Consider the following 16,378-nt stretch of genomic DNA (forward strand, 5'->3'; position numbering starts at 1 on the left):
AGTTTTTAAACTGAAAAGAAACTGGAATGTTTACATAATCATTATTGGAGCTGGGACGCTATTTAAAGGGAATTTATATAGCTAGGATTTTTGATGGTTGTGTGATATTTTTATGTGGTGTCATGCACTTTTCAACTCACTGAGGTCTCTTTTGTAATAAAAATGCATACTTATATTTATTTTGTATAATTTGGAGCAAAACTGTATTACTTTACATTACGGAAGTTTATAATTGTCATAGCTGTTTTTAGAATCACATTCTTGGTCCAACACATAATCCATTTGTTACCAAGTCCTTATTGAAGCATTCCTCCTATGGGAAACTGTCATGAACTTTATCATGTTTGGCTCTATTTCGGGATTTCCAGGAATTCAATACAATAAAAGAAAGGGGCCATCTCCTTGTGCCCTTGACCTTTGTACATTCACCTTTCCACAGATACAGACATTGTATAGAGATGCACCTGAGCCATCTTTCCTACATGGCATCAGGACAACAGGCCAGGCAACAAAGGAACCTTTTGAGCTATCTCGTGGCGGTGCTGCCTGCCAGTCCACAGCTCATGTCCATCTGTGCCACCAGCTCTGTCAAGCTACAGCATTTACTCAATTACATTCATACTGGTTTCTGTTTAGCCTTCTCGCTTTTTCAAAATTAGTGAAATACGGAGAAAATATAAGTGCAAACACTAGTAAAAAGGAGTGTTGTTCTCATAAACACAAAACAATTGAGACAAAGAAGGGAATCATTAGGTGTGGAGAAGGTAGTGAACCTTCAGCCTCAATAATGACAACTCATACTGAGACAATGCTATGCATCACTCACCATTGCTATTACTTTATATGATTTAATTCATATTCTGACAACACTATGCGAGAAATAAATGATGAAGGTACTATTATTATGTCTGTCTTTACAGGTTAAAAAAAAAAAGTATGATTTACAGAGGTAAATAGCCTGACCCAAATCTTAAAGCTGCCTATTGGACTTTAGGTGGTCAACTTTGCTCAGCTAGGATGGAGACGCTCAGATTTTAAAAACATCTATGCATGCTGGAATTATAGCTTAAGACTATGTCTAAGGGACAACACACAATCAGGAATTTTATACTACATTTCAGATCTCTGAAAATAGAAACCTGTGCTTAAAGCATGTAGGTTTGTTTCTGAACTTTATATATCTGACATTGGTGCGTGTTTTGGGAACGTGTTCTATGTGAAGGTAGAACTCTCTTGCATTTTTGTATGTTTTGGATGTACATGTAAAGATGTGAATCCTATGAGGACAGGGAACTTGTCTTCTACTTCTCCAGAAGCTACAACAGTACTCAGTAAAGGTTTATTGTTGTGCTGAGTGAAAACAGTCGTCAGCTGGAAACCATGCTGCCATCATGCTGAACACCAAGATTCACTCTATTCAATCTCCCCAAATGTTTGTAACAATACATTGAAAAACATGTTATCTGGCTGAGCGTGGTAGCTCATACTTGTAATTCCAGCTTTGGGAGGCCGAGGACGGAGGATTGTTTGAGCCCAGGAGTTTGAGACCAGCCTGGGCAATATAGCAAGACCCAGTCCTACAAAAAAAGAAAAAAAAAATTAGCCAGCCATGTTGGCATGGCCTGTAGTTCTGGCTACTTGGGAGGCAGAGGCAGGAGGATTGCTTGAGGTACGTGTTCACACCACTGGATTCCAGCCTGAGTGACAGAGTGAGACCCTGTGTCAAAAAAAAAAAAAAAAAGAAAAAGAAAAGAAACAAAAAGTCATCTTAAATACACACACACAACACATACATCTATATGTTTACACAAATATCTAAAGGCATGTAATCAAAAACACATTTATAAGTACATGATAATAAAGGAAAAACGATGTCACACCTCCAGTATGTAAACACATTTACAGGCGTAATGACGATAAAGGGGAAATGATGATCGTTACAAAGGCCATACATTTTTTTCTGTTGAAGAGGTGAATGGAATTACCCTCCTGGACTCATAAGTGTAGAAATCAAGGCAGCAGACAGGCGCAGTCAGCAAACTGCTCCATACCCTAAATTTGGAGTGTCTACCCTGTGTTCCCTCCCCAGAGACTCTGTCCCCATTTGCCATCTCTTCTTAATGGGGCAGCAGGCTTTAGGACACCACTCCTCTCACAGCATTCACTTGGAATGCGACTGGACAGGCACCTGGTCCCAGTAGAGCCTTTCTTGTCAATGACCTATGACCTGGGTGGTGTGGTTCAAAAGGTTGAGCTGGGTGAGTCAGATTCTCTCTCTGTTTTTCTCTCCCTCCCTTTCTCCCTGTGGAACTTGAATCAAAAGGCCTAGAGGGCAGTTTCCAGTGAGCTGTGGGCAACGTTGCAAAAAGGTTGTTCTGGGGCCCACATCAGGATCATGACAGGCTACAGGCACTTTGCAAGCTGAAATTAGGGGAAGAGGAACAACTGTGAGTTAAGCGGGAGAAGCTTTAAGAGACAGAAGAAAAGAACATCCAACCATGCAGAGATGCACAGCCCTGCCTTCTTTTGTCTTCTGTTTTTCCTGGGCTGCTGGGCGTGTATACCTTAAAAAAATTTCTTTCTGGCCTGGCAAAGTGGCTCATGTTTGTAATCCCAGCACTTTGGGAGGCTGAAGCAGGTGGATCACTTGAGGCCAGGAGTCCGAGACCAGCCTGGGCAACATGGCAAAACCCTGTCTCTACTAAAAATTCCAAAATTAGCCAGGTGTGGTGGTACACACCTATAGTCCCAGCTACTTGGGAGGCTGAGGCATGAGAATCGCTTGAACCTGGGAGGCAGAGGTTGCAATGAGCCAAGGTCGTGCCAGTACACTCCAGTCTGGGTGACAGAGTGAGACTCTGTCTCAAACAAAAACAAAAACAAAAAAATAAAGCAAAGGCCAGGCGTGGTAGCTCATGCCTGTAATCCCAGCACTTTGGGAGGCCACAGCGGCTGGATCACTGGAGGTCAGGAGTTTGACACCAGCCTGGTCAACATGATGAAACCCTGTCTCTACCAAAAATACAAAAATTAGCCAGGCGTGGCCAGGTGCAGTGGCTCACGCCTGTAATCCCAGCACTTTGGGAGGCCAAGGCGTGCAGATCACAAGGTCAGGAGATCGAGACCATCCTGGCTAACATGGTGAAATCCCGTCTCTACTAAAAATACAAAAAATTAGCCAGGCGTGGTGGTGGACACCTGTAGTCCCAGCTACTTGTGAGGCTGAGGCAGGAGGATGGCATGAACCCGGGAGGCGGAGCTTGCGGTGAGCTGAGATCGCGTCACTGCACTTCAATCTGGGAGACAGAGCAAGACTGTATCTCAAAAAAAAAAAAAAAAAATTAGCCAGGCATGGTGGCTTGCACCTGTAATCCCAGGTACTCAGGAGGCTGAGGCAGGAGAATCGCTTGAACCTGGGAGGCAGAGGTTGCAGTGAGCCGACATCATGCCACTGCACTCCAGCTTGAGCAACTGAGTGACTCCATCTAAAAAAATATAGATATATATATATTTATATAATATATAAACTTATTTATAAATGTATATTATATAAATATAGATCTATATATACATATATGTTTATATAATATATAATATATATAAATTTATATATAAATATATTTTTTTCCTTAAAGTAACCCATGTGTTCTTCTGATCCTTGTTACTAAAAGAAACTAAATTGGAGCAACAGATAACAGGAGAAAAAAGTCTCTCTTGGCCAGGTGTGGTCGCTCACCTGTAATTCCAGCAATTTGGGAGGCTGAGGCAGGAGGACAGCTTGAGGCCAGGAGTTTAAGGCAGCAGTGAGCTGTCATCACGCCATCATACTACAGCCTGGGCAACAGAGCAAGATGTCATCTCAAAATAAATAAATAAATAAATAAATAAATAAGTCTCTGCCAGTGGAGGATATAAACTTAAAAAAAAAAAAAAAAAAAAGACAGGAGAACCACATAAGTACAGCAGTCCAAGACCATGATAGTGGCAAACAGTCATTTCATTTGATAGTCCCCAAAGACCTTGGTTCATGCAATCCTGTGCAATAATCAATATTTATGGTAATAACCTTGAGTCTTAAAGCAAAAGCTGCTTGATGTTCAGTGTATTTTCAGAAGTCAATGAAATGTGTGGTTTCATTCAGAAAAAACTTTTCTTAAAGTTAAAAAAAAAGTTTTCGTGTCTAAAAACGACAAGATTTGGCTGGGTGTAGTGGTTTATGCCTGCAATCCCAGCACTTTGGGAGGCCGAGGCTGGAGGACTGCTTTAGCCCACGAGTTCAAGACCAGCCTGGGTAACATGGTGAGACTCTGTCTCCACAAAAAATAAAAAAATTAGCTGAGCTATAGGTAGTGTGTGCCTATGGTCCCAGCTAATTGGGAGGCTGAGGCGGGAGGATCACTTGAGCCTGGCGCAGTGATCCATGTTTGTGTCACTGCACTCCAGCCTGGGAGATAGAGTGTGATGTTGTCAAAAAAAAAAAGAAAGAAAGAAAAAAAAAAAAAAAGAAAGAAAAAGAAAAAAGGACAAAAGGCAAGGTTCATGCAGAGATTTGTTATTTTTTACTTTTTGAAATGCACATATTTATTGATCCATGCCTTGCCTTGTTGCAGCAAAGAGCTCAGATGACTTATAAGAATACACAGAATCCAACAGGAAAGTAAACATCGACAGTGACTGGGGAAAAGAAAGAACATCAGGGTATGGACAGGAGATTTAGTTATCTGCAAAGCTCATTTCCATGGACTTCCTCATTCCTTGCTAGATCATGGCCCACCATAACTCATTATTTCAACTCCAAAGATTTTAGATTTGGAGGAAGATCAAGGTTTATCTTCTGAATGTAAAAATCTAATTGAAACTGGAAGAAAGAAAATAAAATATTGATTTAAATCAGAGAAAATATAATAATCTACATAAACATGCTTTTAATAAGCTACTAATTTAAGCATATGTTTAAATCATTTCTGTTCCTTTACTTCAGTAAAATAATTGTTACAGCAAAATAATTTTATCTTTTTACCTCTGTCATCCAGGCTGGAGTGCAATGGCACTATCTTGCTTCACCACAACCTCTGCCTCCTGGGTTCAAGTGAGTCTCCTGCCTCAGCCTCCTGAGTAGCTGGGATTACAGGTGCCTGCCACCATGACCAGTTACGTTTTTGTATTTTTAACAGAGATGGGGTTTCACCATGCTGGCCAGGCTGGTCTCGAATTCCTGATCTCAGGTGATCCACCTGCCTCGACCTCCCAAAGTGCTGGGATTACAGGTTTGAGCCACCGTGCCTGGCCTTAATTTTATCTTAATCAGAAGTAGCATCATATTACATTATACAACTGGTGAAATTCTCTTCCACATCCTTTTTATAAACCAATACCAACATACTAGAGGGAAAAAGTGTTTAGAGTTAAACTCACTATGCAAATGGAATTTTTATATTCCATTAAAAAGCAACACTTTTTCTGAGAGCTCTGGTTTGGAAAGGCTCACGAGGTTTAATAAGTGTGCTCCTCCTATTCATTTTGGGCCTGCATTAGGGACAATTTCTTCTGATGGACATTTCTATTACATAATCACTGCTTAAAGGGTAATAGTGTAGGCTTCAGAGCCAGGCAAATGTATGTATTTGATGCAGGATAGCTGAGTAATAGCTTGGGCAAATTACTTTAAGTCTTCTCAGCTTAGTTTCTTAACTGCAAATGGAGCTAACAGGGTCGTATGGAAGATTAAATAAGATATTGTAAATTAAGCACTTAGCTCAGTAGCTAATATCTAGTGAACCTAATACATGATATGTGTTATGATAAAAACAGTGATTGTAGAGAACATTTCACACTGATAATGATACAAGTCTCTCTTTCATTAGTGTCTTGTTAAAGATTCCTAATTTTCCCATTAACAAATTTTCTTTTTTTTTTTTTGGAGACGGAGTCTTGCTCTGCCACCCAGGCTGGAGTGCAGTGGCAGGATCTCGGTTCACTGCAACCTCCGCCTCCCAGGTTCAATTCTCCTGTCTTAGCCTCCCCAATAGCTGAGACTACAGGCGCAGGCCACCACACCTGGCTAACTTTTAGTAGAGACAAGGTTTCACCATATTGGTCAGGTTGGTCTTGAATTCCTGACCTTGGGTGATCCACCTGCCTCCCAAAGTGCTGGGATTACAGGTGTGAGCCACCACACCCAGCCAAATTAATTAACTTTAGTGTTATGAGTGCATTCTGAATGATTTTTTTATGGTATTGACAGGGAAATTCATTTTATTGCTCGATATTATTTTCTTGCTGCTTTCCAAAAAGCATAAACAATGATTTATTTCACTGATAAATTTATACAGAAAATTTTACTTGTATTCATTTTGTTTTTTTATTGGTTCCTTTTCATTCAGCCCCAGAAAAATGCAATTAATCATGCCAAGGTATGTACAAAGTCTCATCTGACTAGCTCCATCATGTGTCTAGAATGAGTTTTACAGTTTTAAAAGTTGCTTCCACTTCACTGCTACTATGGTCTTGAATAAGAATAAATATCCGGCCGGGTTCCGTGGCTCAAGCCTATAATCCCAGCACTTTGGGGGACTGAGGCAGGCAGATCATTTGAGGTCAGGACTTTGAGACCAGCTTGGCCAACATGGTGAAACCCCCTCTCTACTAAAAATACAAAAATTAGCCAGGCGTGGTGGTAGGCGCCTGTATTCCCAGCTACTCTGGAGGCTGAGGCAGGAGAATCACTTGAACCTGGGAGGCAGAGGTTGCAGTGAGCTGAGATCTCACCACTGCACTTCAATCTAGGTGACACAGCGAGATTCTGTCTCAAAAACAAATCAAGGCCGGGTGCAGTGGCTCACACCTGTAATCCCAGCGCTTTGGGAGGCTGAGGCAGGTGGATCATGAGGTCAGGAGTTCAAGACCAGCCTGGCCAAGATGGTGACACCCCAGCTCTACTGAAAATACAAAAATAAGCCGGCGTGGTGGCGGGTGCCTGTGATTCCAGCTACTCGGGAGGCTGAGGCAGAGAATCGCTTAGACCCGGGAGGCAGAGGTTGCAGTGAGCCAAGATCGCGCCACTGCACTCTAGTCTGGGTGACAGAGCAAGATTCTATCTCAAAAAAAAAAAAAAGAAAAGAAAAGAAAAGAAAGAAAGAATAAATATCTGGCAATATAGTACTGAATCCTCTGAAAAACAGATGGAAATAAGAATTGGGAAAATGTTCATTTTAAAAGGTGAGGATTTTTAAAAATGTAATTTGGCCAGAAATCTAGGGTGACCATATAAGTTATTATTCAAACTAGGCCCTTTCGGGAATGAAAGATGGGTACAATTAATAAATTCATTGGACTAAAGGCATAAACCAAGACTCTCCCAGGGATATCAGGCTGTAAGTATCTAAGAGGCCGTTCTAGCCCAAACTGACGATGTACCACCTTCCCTAAATTAAGGATGGAGCGGGAACAGGTTTGAAGTGATTCTTCACGAAATCATAGGCTGTATCACATGACCACACATGATATTCTACACTCAAACTGTGAATTAGTGGGTTCTGTTTTGAGAATCCAAGCTGAGCCTCTGACCTTAAGGCATCACGCTCAGTTCTAATCTATACGCCTCAAGAAAAACACAACAGAAACAAAAGCCAAGAGAAGCATAACTAATATGATCAAGAGCTGTGGCTTCTAATATTTTGTCTGTTAAGGCATCTTTGAGAATCTGATGAAAGCTCTTAACACTCCTTAAAGAAAAGAGCACACACAAACAGTCCCTACCCTTGGCATGCAATTCAGGGGCCATGGTCTATCCAATCTCATCCAGGTTTCCACTCTGAATCTCTGACCTAGAACACCTGAGATAGATGAAGGGAAAAAGGAGTCCACATTTACTGACCATCTTTACACACATTTCCTTTCATGCTCACATCAATCTGTTTTATCAATAAGAGAACTGAAGTTCAGAGAAACTAAGATCTCACAGCTAAGTAGAAACACCAGATTTCAAGTCTATGCGTCACCAAATCTCATAATATATAAAGCACTACTTTTATATATATATGACTTTATAACAATCTCATTCTCATATATATTATAAAATATATAATCATATCTATAAATCATATATACATATAAAATCTCATATATATTATAAAAAATAAACACAAGCATACATCTTCATCAAAGTCCTGCCTACTACAGTTAAGTGTGCCTCTTGAAACTTGAAAGAGATTATAGATTATTGGCCGGGCGCGGTGGCTCAAGCCTGTAATCCCAGCACTTTGGGAGGCCGAGACGGGCGGATCACGAGGTCAGGAGATCGAGACCATCCTGGCTAACACGGTGAAACCCTGTCTCTACTAAAAAAAATACAAAAAATTAGCCGGGCGAGATGGCGGGCGCCTGTAGTCCCAGCTACTCGGGAGGCTGAGGCGAGAGAATGGCGTAAACCCGGGAGGCGGAGCTTGCAGTGAGCTGAGACCAGCCACTGCACTCCAGCCTGGGCGACAGAGCGAGACTCCGTCTCAAAAAAAAAAAAAAAAAAAGAGATTATAGATTATTAGGGCAATAAAAGTAAACACTAAAACATTTTTAAAAAATAATCAGAAATGATGATATAATGGATGAATAGTCTCAAGGTAGTTTTTGATAAATCTAAGACTGATCAATTGTCAGTTGTCAGTGGATTATTAAGACTTTTTCAGTGTTTCACTGTATTCCCGGGCTATACTTGGGAAAGAAACTACGCCTTTGTATATCTCAAAGCCCATGTCAATCTGACTACGAATCAGGGTTGACCATGGATGGGATGGTGGCTTAGGTAGTGTTTCTTGTGTTACTGGTAAGCTGACATTTCTGTTTTGATAACCTCTGTTTATACATTCCTAAAATTCATGATAGGTTTTGTTGTTTTGAGACAGGGCTTCACTCTGTTGCCCAGGCTGGAGTGCAGTGGCATGATCATAGCTCACTACAGCCTCGAATTCCTGGCCTCACACGACCTTCCCGTCTCAGCCTCCCAAGTAGCTGGAACTACAGGCATGCACTATAATGCCCAGCTAAATTTCATTATTATAAGTTTTTGATAGAGTCTTGCTCTGATGCCCAGGTTGGTCTTGAATGCCTGGTTTCCAGCGATCCTACCATCTTGGCTTCCTAAAGCACTAGCACTGTAGGCATGAGCCACTGAGCTTGGCTGGCCCAGTAACATTTTGAAGGTGATATTCCCCTATGAAATATGGAGTCAGACTTATCTGAGAATTTATCATGTCTGTGTGTACCTAGGCAATGCCTAGTACAGATGCCATGCTGTTTTCTTTCCAATTCATACTACATAACCATACCAGATGAATTTCCTACCCTAAACTACAGCTCCAAATATCACAGTTCCTTGCACAAAACTACTGTTGCGTTTCATTATGCTTGCTTCTTTCCTGTAATTATTTATTCTTTTAAAAAATTCATCATTTGTTTTCCCCATTCTAAAATTGTAAGTTCAGTGAGGGCAGGGACCAGTTGTAACTCCAGTGTTTAGCCATGCTGTCTTATAATACACATTCGATTATATTGTTGCCAAACTATGTGAATGATTACTACAAGAATTTGGACAACATGATTTTTTTTTCAACTTTTAAAAGAGATATAATGAACACACCATGAGATTCACCCATTTAAAAAGCACAACACAGTGGTTTTTAGTATATTCACAAACTTGTACAATCATCACCACTATCTAATTCCAGAATATTTTCATCACTTCGATAGGAAAATGTATACCTATTAGCAAGTAATTCCATTTCCCCTCTCCCACAGCCCCTAGCAAACAACCAATATACTTTTTATCTCTATAGATTTCCCTATCCTGAACTTTCATATAAATGGAATGATATAATGTGTGGTCTTTTGCTCCTGGCTTCTTTCACTTAACATGGTATTTTCGAGATTTGTCCATGTTGTAACATTTTGTCTACCCTTTTAGACAAGATAATGTTTAACACCCTTTCTAACTCTATGCTCAGATAGTCAAGTGAAGAGCTACAACCAAATTTTTTTCTTTTTCTTTTTTTTTTGTTTTCTGAGACAGAGTCTTGCTCTGTCGCCCAGGCTGGAGGAGAGTAGTACGATTTCCTCTCACTGCGACTTCGGCCTCCCCTGTTCAAGCGATTCTCATGTCTCAGCCTCCCGAGTAGCTGAGATTACAGGCATGCACAACCATGCCGGGCTACCTTTTGTATTTTTAGTAGAGAAGGGGTTTCACCATGTTGGCCAGGCTGGTCTCAAACTCCTGACCTCAGGTGATCCACCAACCTCAGCCTCCCAAAGTGCTGGGATTAGCCTCAACTGAATTTCAGAAAGTATCATAATATCATTATGCTTCATAGTTTCTCTATGCCCTGAAGTTTATCAGTTTTATCTTCTACAGATCCCAGGAAGGGAGCCTGTTAAGACCCACCAAATTTACTTCCTCAGCCTCCAGAACAATAAAATCAAACTCCCTACCTTGATTTTGAGATTCTGCTTCCCCCCCACCAACCTCCCCGCCAATCTTCTGGGAAATTCGACGCTCTGTAATAATGCATTTTTACAGTTCTGATTGTTTTCAGCAGATGTGTTGGCTGAGGTTGGATGGGGTTTCTTCCCACCTATCTCTCCTCTCTCCTTCCCTCTGCCCACTGCACGTGCAACAACTTTTCTGTCATCAAAACGTGCAAAAAAAAAAAAAAAAAAAAAGAAAAAGAAAAAGAAAAAGAAAAAAAGAAAAGAAAAAAGAAAGGAAAGAGAAAGAAAAACAGAAAAAAGAAAAGAAAGAAAAAGCATCCGGAAGGCTTCCTTTGTTTTCCAAGGAAATTCAGGTAAAAGGAGGGGTGGGGAAATGATATTTTTGACTTTGCTCACAATCCAGACGTAGGAAAGAAAAAGGATTTCCTTTGGGCTGCTGCCACGACTCTGATGTTTTATGCTGATAAAATATTTCCTTCTTAAAAAAAAGTTCTGGGAAAATCATGCCACTTCAACTTGGAAGCGAAACCCACCCTAACTTTCGTCTTAAAACGCAGCGAAGTGAAAAGTCTGCTCCTCTTTCACGAGGGTTTTCTTCCTTACCGTTCGGGTCTTGCTACCAGGAGCGAGCTGGGTCCGCAGCTTTCTTCGGAGGCTGGCGCGGGAGGAGGACTACAGGATCCAGAGGTCTTTGGAAACTCCAGCAGCTCCAAGCTTGTTGGCTACTACGGTTTCCCTGAGGACTGACGCTGCGAAAACAAACCCTGATTGGTCAGGCCTGAGCTGAGTTCTCCATTTATGGACAGATTGCCCGGCCCGAGCCGAGACTCAGCCAGAGGAGTACGGATTAAGTGGCCGAAGAAAGAGGACCGAGGCAGGGGAGCGAGGCGGACGCTCCGAGTACATCTGACTCACCTGGGCCGGCGGCGAGCGGCGGGTCCGAGTGGACTCCTGCCCTCCGCAGCATGCGCCCCGCCTGCTAGGTCGCAGCCGTCTCGCCCTCACCTAGCGCCGCCGATCCCGCCTGGATGGAGTCCCCCCTGGGTTCCCATTGGCTCCTGTGAGTGCTTGGGTGTCGGGAGCCTGTTTTTGGCGAGGGGAACCAACTTTTGAAGTTCGCCCAAGAGACTGCGTTCCAGCCCCAGCTCCCCGGCAGGGGGACCCGGAGGAGGCGCGACCGCGGCGCGAGTCACCATGGTGAGTTGGCCGCGCCGCGTCCCAGGACGCCGGGCCAGGGGACGGGGCAGGAAGCCCCGGCGCGGTGCACCCACCTTGGGCGCGCTGCCCGGGCCAGGAGTGGAGAAGGTGGACGCGGGAGCCGGCACGTCGCGAGCTCTGATTTCCTGCCGCTTTCCGTAAACCCGGGCCGGGGGAGAGTGAGCGAAGGGCCAAGGAAAACTTTATTCCAAGTCGCCTTCTGCGTCGCGAAACTTTGTGGCCGGGTTGCTATGGCTGCCAGCTGTCGGAAGCCAGGGTGTGGGCGCATCGGCTGCGAGGGGCACGGCGCGCTAGGGGGTCCTCTCCTCCTGCTGGGACATGGGGAATGCAGCCGGCAGGAGAGGTGCTCGCAGACTCGCGCCGCAGCCGCTGGCGGCGCCCCCTGCCCTCCCCGCGGCCGTGCCCGCCCCGCCCCGCCCCGGGCACCCTCTCGCCGACTCCCTCTCCTCCCCGCCGTCGCTCTGCCGCCCGGCAGCGCCCGCAGCTGTCCCGCCTGGCAGCGGCACGCGGGCGGGGCGGTCCCCGGCCTGCCCTGGCGAGGGGCGGCGCGGGCCGCACAAAGGCAGGCGGGGGCGCCAGGTAGGGCGAGCACCTGGCGGCCAGCGGGCTGGCTGTGGAGAGCCGGGGCGATCCCGGCGCGGACGGCAGCTACGCCGTCCCGGACCTGTGCCGGGCGCCGACCCCTAAGATCTCGGCGCCCCGGACGCGGAGTAAACACCTCCCGAAGAGGACCCCACCCCTTCCCAAGCGCGAGGGGACCGGGGCTTTTCGGGGATCCAGGGGACGTTTCGCACGGAATGACGCCCTCGCGAGTTTCAAGTTTGTTGCTCTTTTCCCTTTGGCACTTTGGGAATGTATGGAAGGGGGCACTTTGGGAATGTATGGAAGGGGTCACCTCTTTGACTTGTGACTTTTCTGCTATTCCACCTCCCCAGTCCAGCTGCACTCCCCTCCCTCCCTGTATAACCTTAGCCACCTCCCTTGGGCTTTGGCGTGGTGTATTTTTCTTTCCGGGGCACAAAAGCAAGGACTGTATTTTGAAGCGGTAGGCAGTTCATCAGAGAGAGGGGGGGAAAAAAACCAAAAAAAAAAAAACAAAACTATTACAAGTCTTCATAGTTTCCACACTTGCTTCTTTTCAAGTAGTCCTGCTTAGGTGGATGATCTCGTCCTCTTCTGGTTTGCTGCTGTTTTTTACTGGCTGTGGAAGAGAACCAAGTCAAAATGATAACCAGCACAACACTAATTGAAAAATCGATAACCCCATGAGCAGCCTGAGGGAGGTGCAGCTGAGGCCCATCGAAACCTGCACACGAAGCTCAGACGCCCCCTTGCCCCGTGCTGTTTATTCAAAAGAATGATTACAAACAAACATCAACAAGAAACCTTTTAAGGCATCCTCGACCAAAGCCTTTTCTTTTTACATAGTTCAAAATTAAGTCACTTTTGCCCCATCTAAGAGAACACTTCATCTCTAAATTTCCTCTTCCAGTTTTAAGGTTTAAGAAGTCAGTCTACTCCACGTTACTTTGGACCCCTCCCCTCACCCCAGCAGAGAACCATTCCCATTGGGCCTGTGTTTGGGTGAAGCTACCTCACTGGGCACCTGGTCCCTTGAATTGAAGCAATGTAATAGTCCTGGTACTTGAGAATTGCTGTAATCATTGTCCGTGGGTCAATATTTCTTTAAAAAATCAATGTGTTTATGTCAAGACCTTAAAGAATCTTACTGAATTTAAGTACTTGAGTGATACCTTGAGGAAATTAACTTCCCCTCGGTTAAACTCATTTTTCATGCTGAACGGACTGAAATATAGTTTCGGTTGCCTTTTCCGAAACCTGGGACACCATGCTTAATTCAGCCCCATTGCAGATGAAGTTTGGTCAAATGCTTGCGAGAAAGGCATGCTCTAGGGAGGAGATGGTTCTATCCGGGGACAGGGTGTGACTTACCTATTGATGGGCTCCCTGCCATCAGCACAGATGGGCACGTTGTGCGCCGCCAGGCGACTATCTGTGCATCAGATACGATTGCTGAGGTCACAGTTCGCTGACGGAAAAGTTGAAACAGCTGGCTGTCCTGAAACAGGAGATGTGCCATTGGTAGATCTACTGGATCGAGAGTGATGTGGCCGAAGTTAATCATTTCTTTCCTGACTTGAAAAATTGTTCATTATGTATGTGAAGTTGCCTTAGGATAGAGCATCATCTTAAATAATCAGAAACCCAAGTTACAGTATTTAATGTTTATGTAAGATTCCGTCAAGCTGAATGATACTTCATTTTGTGTTCCACATGTGCCCAGGCCTGGCCATATTGTATCCCTTCAGCTGCTTAGAACAGGAAGGGAAAGGACATTACCTTCTTTGGGTGTGGCTGAAGATTAGCGTAGAGGCTAAAATTCATCAGAAGGCCCTTGGCAGCCAGGCACAGTGGCTCACGCCTGTAATCCCAGCACTTTGGGAGGCTGAGGCAGGAGGATCACTTGAGCCCAGGAGTTCAAGATCATCCTGGGTAACATAGTGAGACCCTGTTTCTGTTAAAAATTATTAGGAAGAAGAAGAAGAAGAAAAAGAAGGCCCTTGGCTGGGCTATAGGGAGAGCACCTATACTGTGGACTTCTTCGGTGTAAGTGTGTGTGTGTCTGTGTGTATGTGTCTTTTAGGAAGTCTGGAAGCATAGTAGGAGGGCTCTCCATCTGTACCCGAGGCCCTACTAAGACTCATTCAGTTGTGACTCATAAGGAAAATAGCCATTTTCATTTTCTGACTCATGAAAACAGTGTACAGCTTGTAGTTCACCTTCTATCTTCCTCCCGAAAACTCACTTTGGGACACTTTTCTATATTGAGAAAACTAAGAACACTACCAGGCAATAGTTATTTTTGTCTTTTTCCTTAGGAGACTTGAAGAAGTTAAAAAAAAAAAACCTGCATATCTTTATAATTTAGTGTAAGTTGTTTAGCAGAGTACAAAAAAATCTCTGTTGACTTTAATGGTAATACACGTGTAAGGCTTCCTTTGGAGAATCTGGGCTTATCATCATCTGCAAAGGAAATTCAGCTTTTGTACCCATGACCAGTTTGGACTCTCTGATAGACTCAAACCTATGGCTCTAGATCTGCTGTGTACTTTGGATCCAGAAGTTGTGATTCATTTTAATGCAAGGTTTCTGTGCATTAAATATACAGAAATATTTGAGCAAATCTGAATTGACTGTCACCTCAGAACATGTTCAAGATCTGTTCCCTTTTCCTTACTTGCATATACTTGTGAGTAAATTATAGATATGACACACAAGAATACCCAGGAATAGATTTACAACCTAGAAATCTGATGGATAGCTGATGATAAGGTTGGTAAGTTCCTTTAGGTGATGGCATGGCATGTCTTTAGAAAGTTTAGAATACATTTCAAATGTTTCCTGGGAAGGTAACCTACTCGATTTCCACTGATTAGTTTATCAGATAGCTAGCAGTCTCCTAGTCAAAACAACACAATACAACAAAACAAAACCAGAAAGGAATGGGATCAAGCACAAAAAAAAGTTCTGATGGAGGCAAAGGGTTAGGGAAATACCTAGAGTCCGGGACATTATCTAGGGACAAGTGTGAGTGGGCCGTCCTAGTGGGAAATAGTTGAGAGGCCAGGCATCTCCTTGGAGAGAAAACGAGTGGAGCAGTGGATGGAGAGGGATGGAGAAGTAGAAGAAGCAGACATTCACTGAAGTTGAAAGTCACCTCCACCACACTTTTGCTGAGGACTACAGCCTTGTCGGGGGTTGCAAACTTTTTAAAAAATTTTTTTGAGAGGGTTCCACTATGTTGGCCAGGCTGGTCTCAAACTCCTGACCTCAGGTGATCTGCCCGCCTCAGCCTCCCAAAGTGCTAGGATTATAGACGTGAGCCACCACGCCCAGCCTCTGCCAATTTTTATGTGTGACTTGATCATCTCAGAGGGGCCAAACACACCTGCAGTTTAGCTGTTTGCAGCCACTTTATTGTAAGTCTTAACATGGTGTCCTTCTGTGAACCACAGTGCTTCTTCTCATTCACTCACCAGGAAGAATGTCTAAACGTTCACCACATACCCAGTAGTGGCATTCAATATTTATTGATACATCCGCACCTTCCTACTGGGTCTCTCTAAAGAGAGGGAGCTGCCTGGTATTTTCAGCCCATGCAATCTCTAGGCTATTATAACAGGGAAAGTCTGCATCCAGCTGCTACTATTTGGAGCTATTTCAACACCTGTGTAGGATGGTTCCACGAGTGGTGAGGCTGCAAATGGAACTTTTCAACCCTTCAACTCCTTCCTCCACTGAAAATGCCATGGCCTCCAATGTCACATGATAGACTTCTTGTTTGTCACTCCTTTCTCAGTTGAATCTCATGAATTGGAGGTCTGTCTCAGGCGTTATCCTGAGGGCTAGCTACTGAGCAGTGGTGAGCATTCTGATAACTTGGAATACAACATTTTGCTTCTGTGCCTAGTGTGGGCATGTGATGAGCTCCTGTGAGACTCAGTGACACTAAGACAACATACAGTGCCTTGTGTTTGCTCATGAGACAAGGATGGGGCCTTATGATTTGTTAGGAATTTGAGAAAGCTCTTTTTATCTGCTTCAAAAAGCAGAAATATTTTAAATCTTCTACGTAAGTGCAAGGTATTATAAACTTCAT

General features: G+C 43.9%; 2 protein-coding genes across 6 annotated transcripts in view; one reads left to right on the top strand and one right to left on the bottom strand.

Annotated features, from left to right (window-relative positions):
- Positions 1-11,184, bottom strand: part of FAM81A (family with sequence similarity 81 member A) — a 163,891-nt gene extending 152,707 nt beyond the window's left edge. For 3 of the 5 annotated variants that reach the window (XM_033189921.1, XM_033189927.1, XM_033189934.1), the window contains exon 1: positions 11,083-11,184. The gene's annotated coding sequence lies outside the window, so the exon portion shown is untranslated. The remainder of the gene's footprint in view (positions 1-11,082) is intronic. The other 2 variants (XM_033189920.1, XM_033189928.1) reach the window with 2 other exon arrangements.
- Positions 11,185-11,227: 43 nt separating this feature from the next.
- MYO1E (myosin IE) overlaps positions 11,228-16,378 on the top strand; it is a 244,103-nt gene continuing 238,952 nt past the window's right edge. The window contains exon 1 of the mRNA XM_033189918.1: positions 11,228-11,676. Within this exon, the coding sequence (XP_033045809.1) occupies positions 11,674-11,676 (3 nt within the window). The 5' untranslated portion in view covers positions 11,228-11,673. The remainder of the gene's footprint in view (positions 11,677-16,378) is intronic.

Source organism: Trachypithecus francoisi, unplaced genomic scaffold (assembly GCF_009764315.1).
Source record: "Trachypithecus francoisi isolate TF-2019V2 unplaced genomic scaffold, Tfra_2.0 Lachesis_group3, whole genome shotgun sequence".
NCBI classification, from domain to species: Eukaryota; Metazoa; Chordata; class Mammalia; order Primates; family Cercopithecidae; genus Trachypithecus; species Trachypithecus francoisi.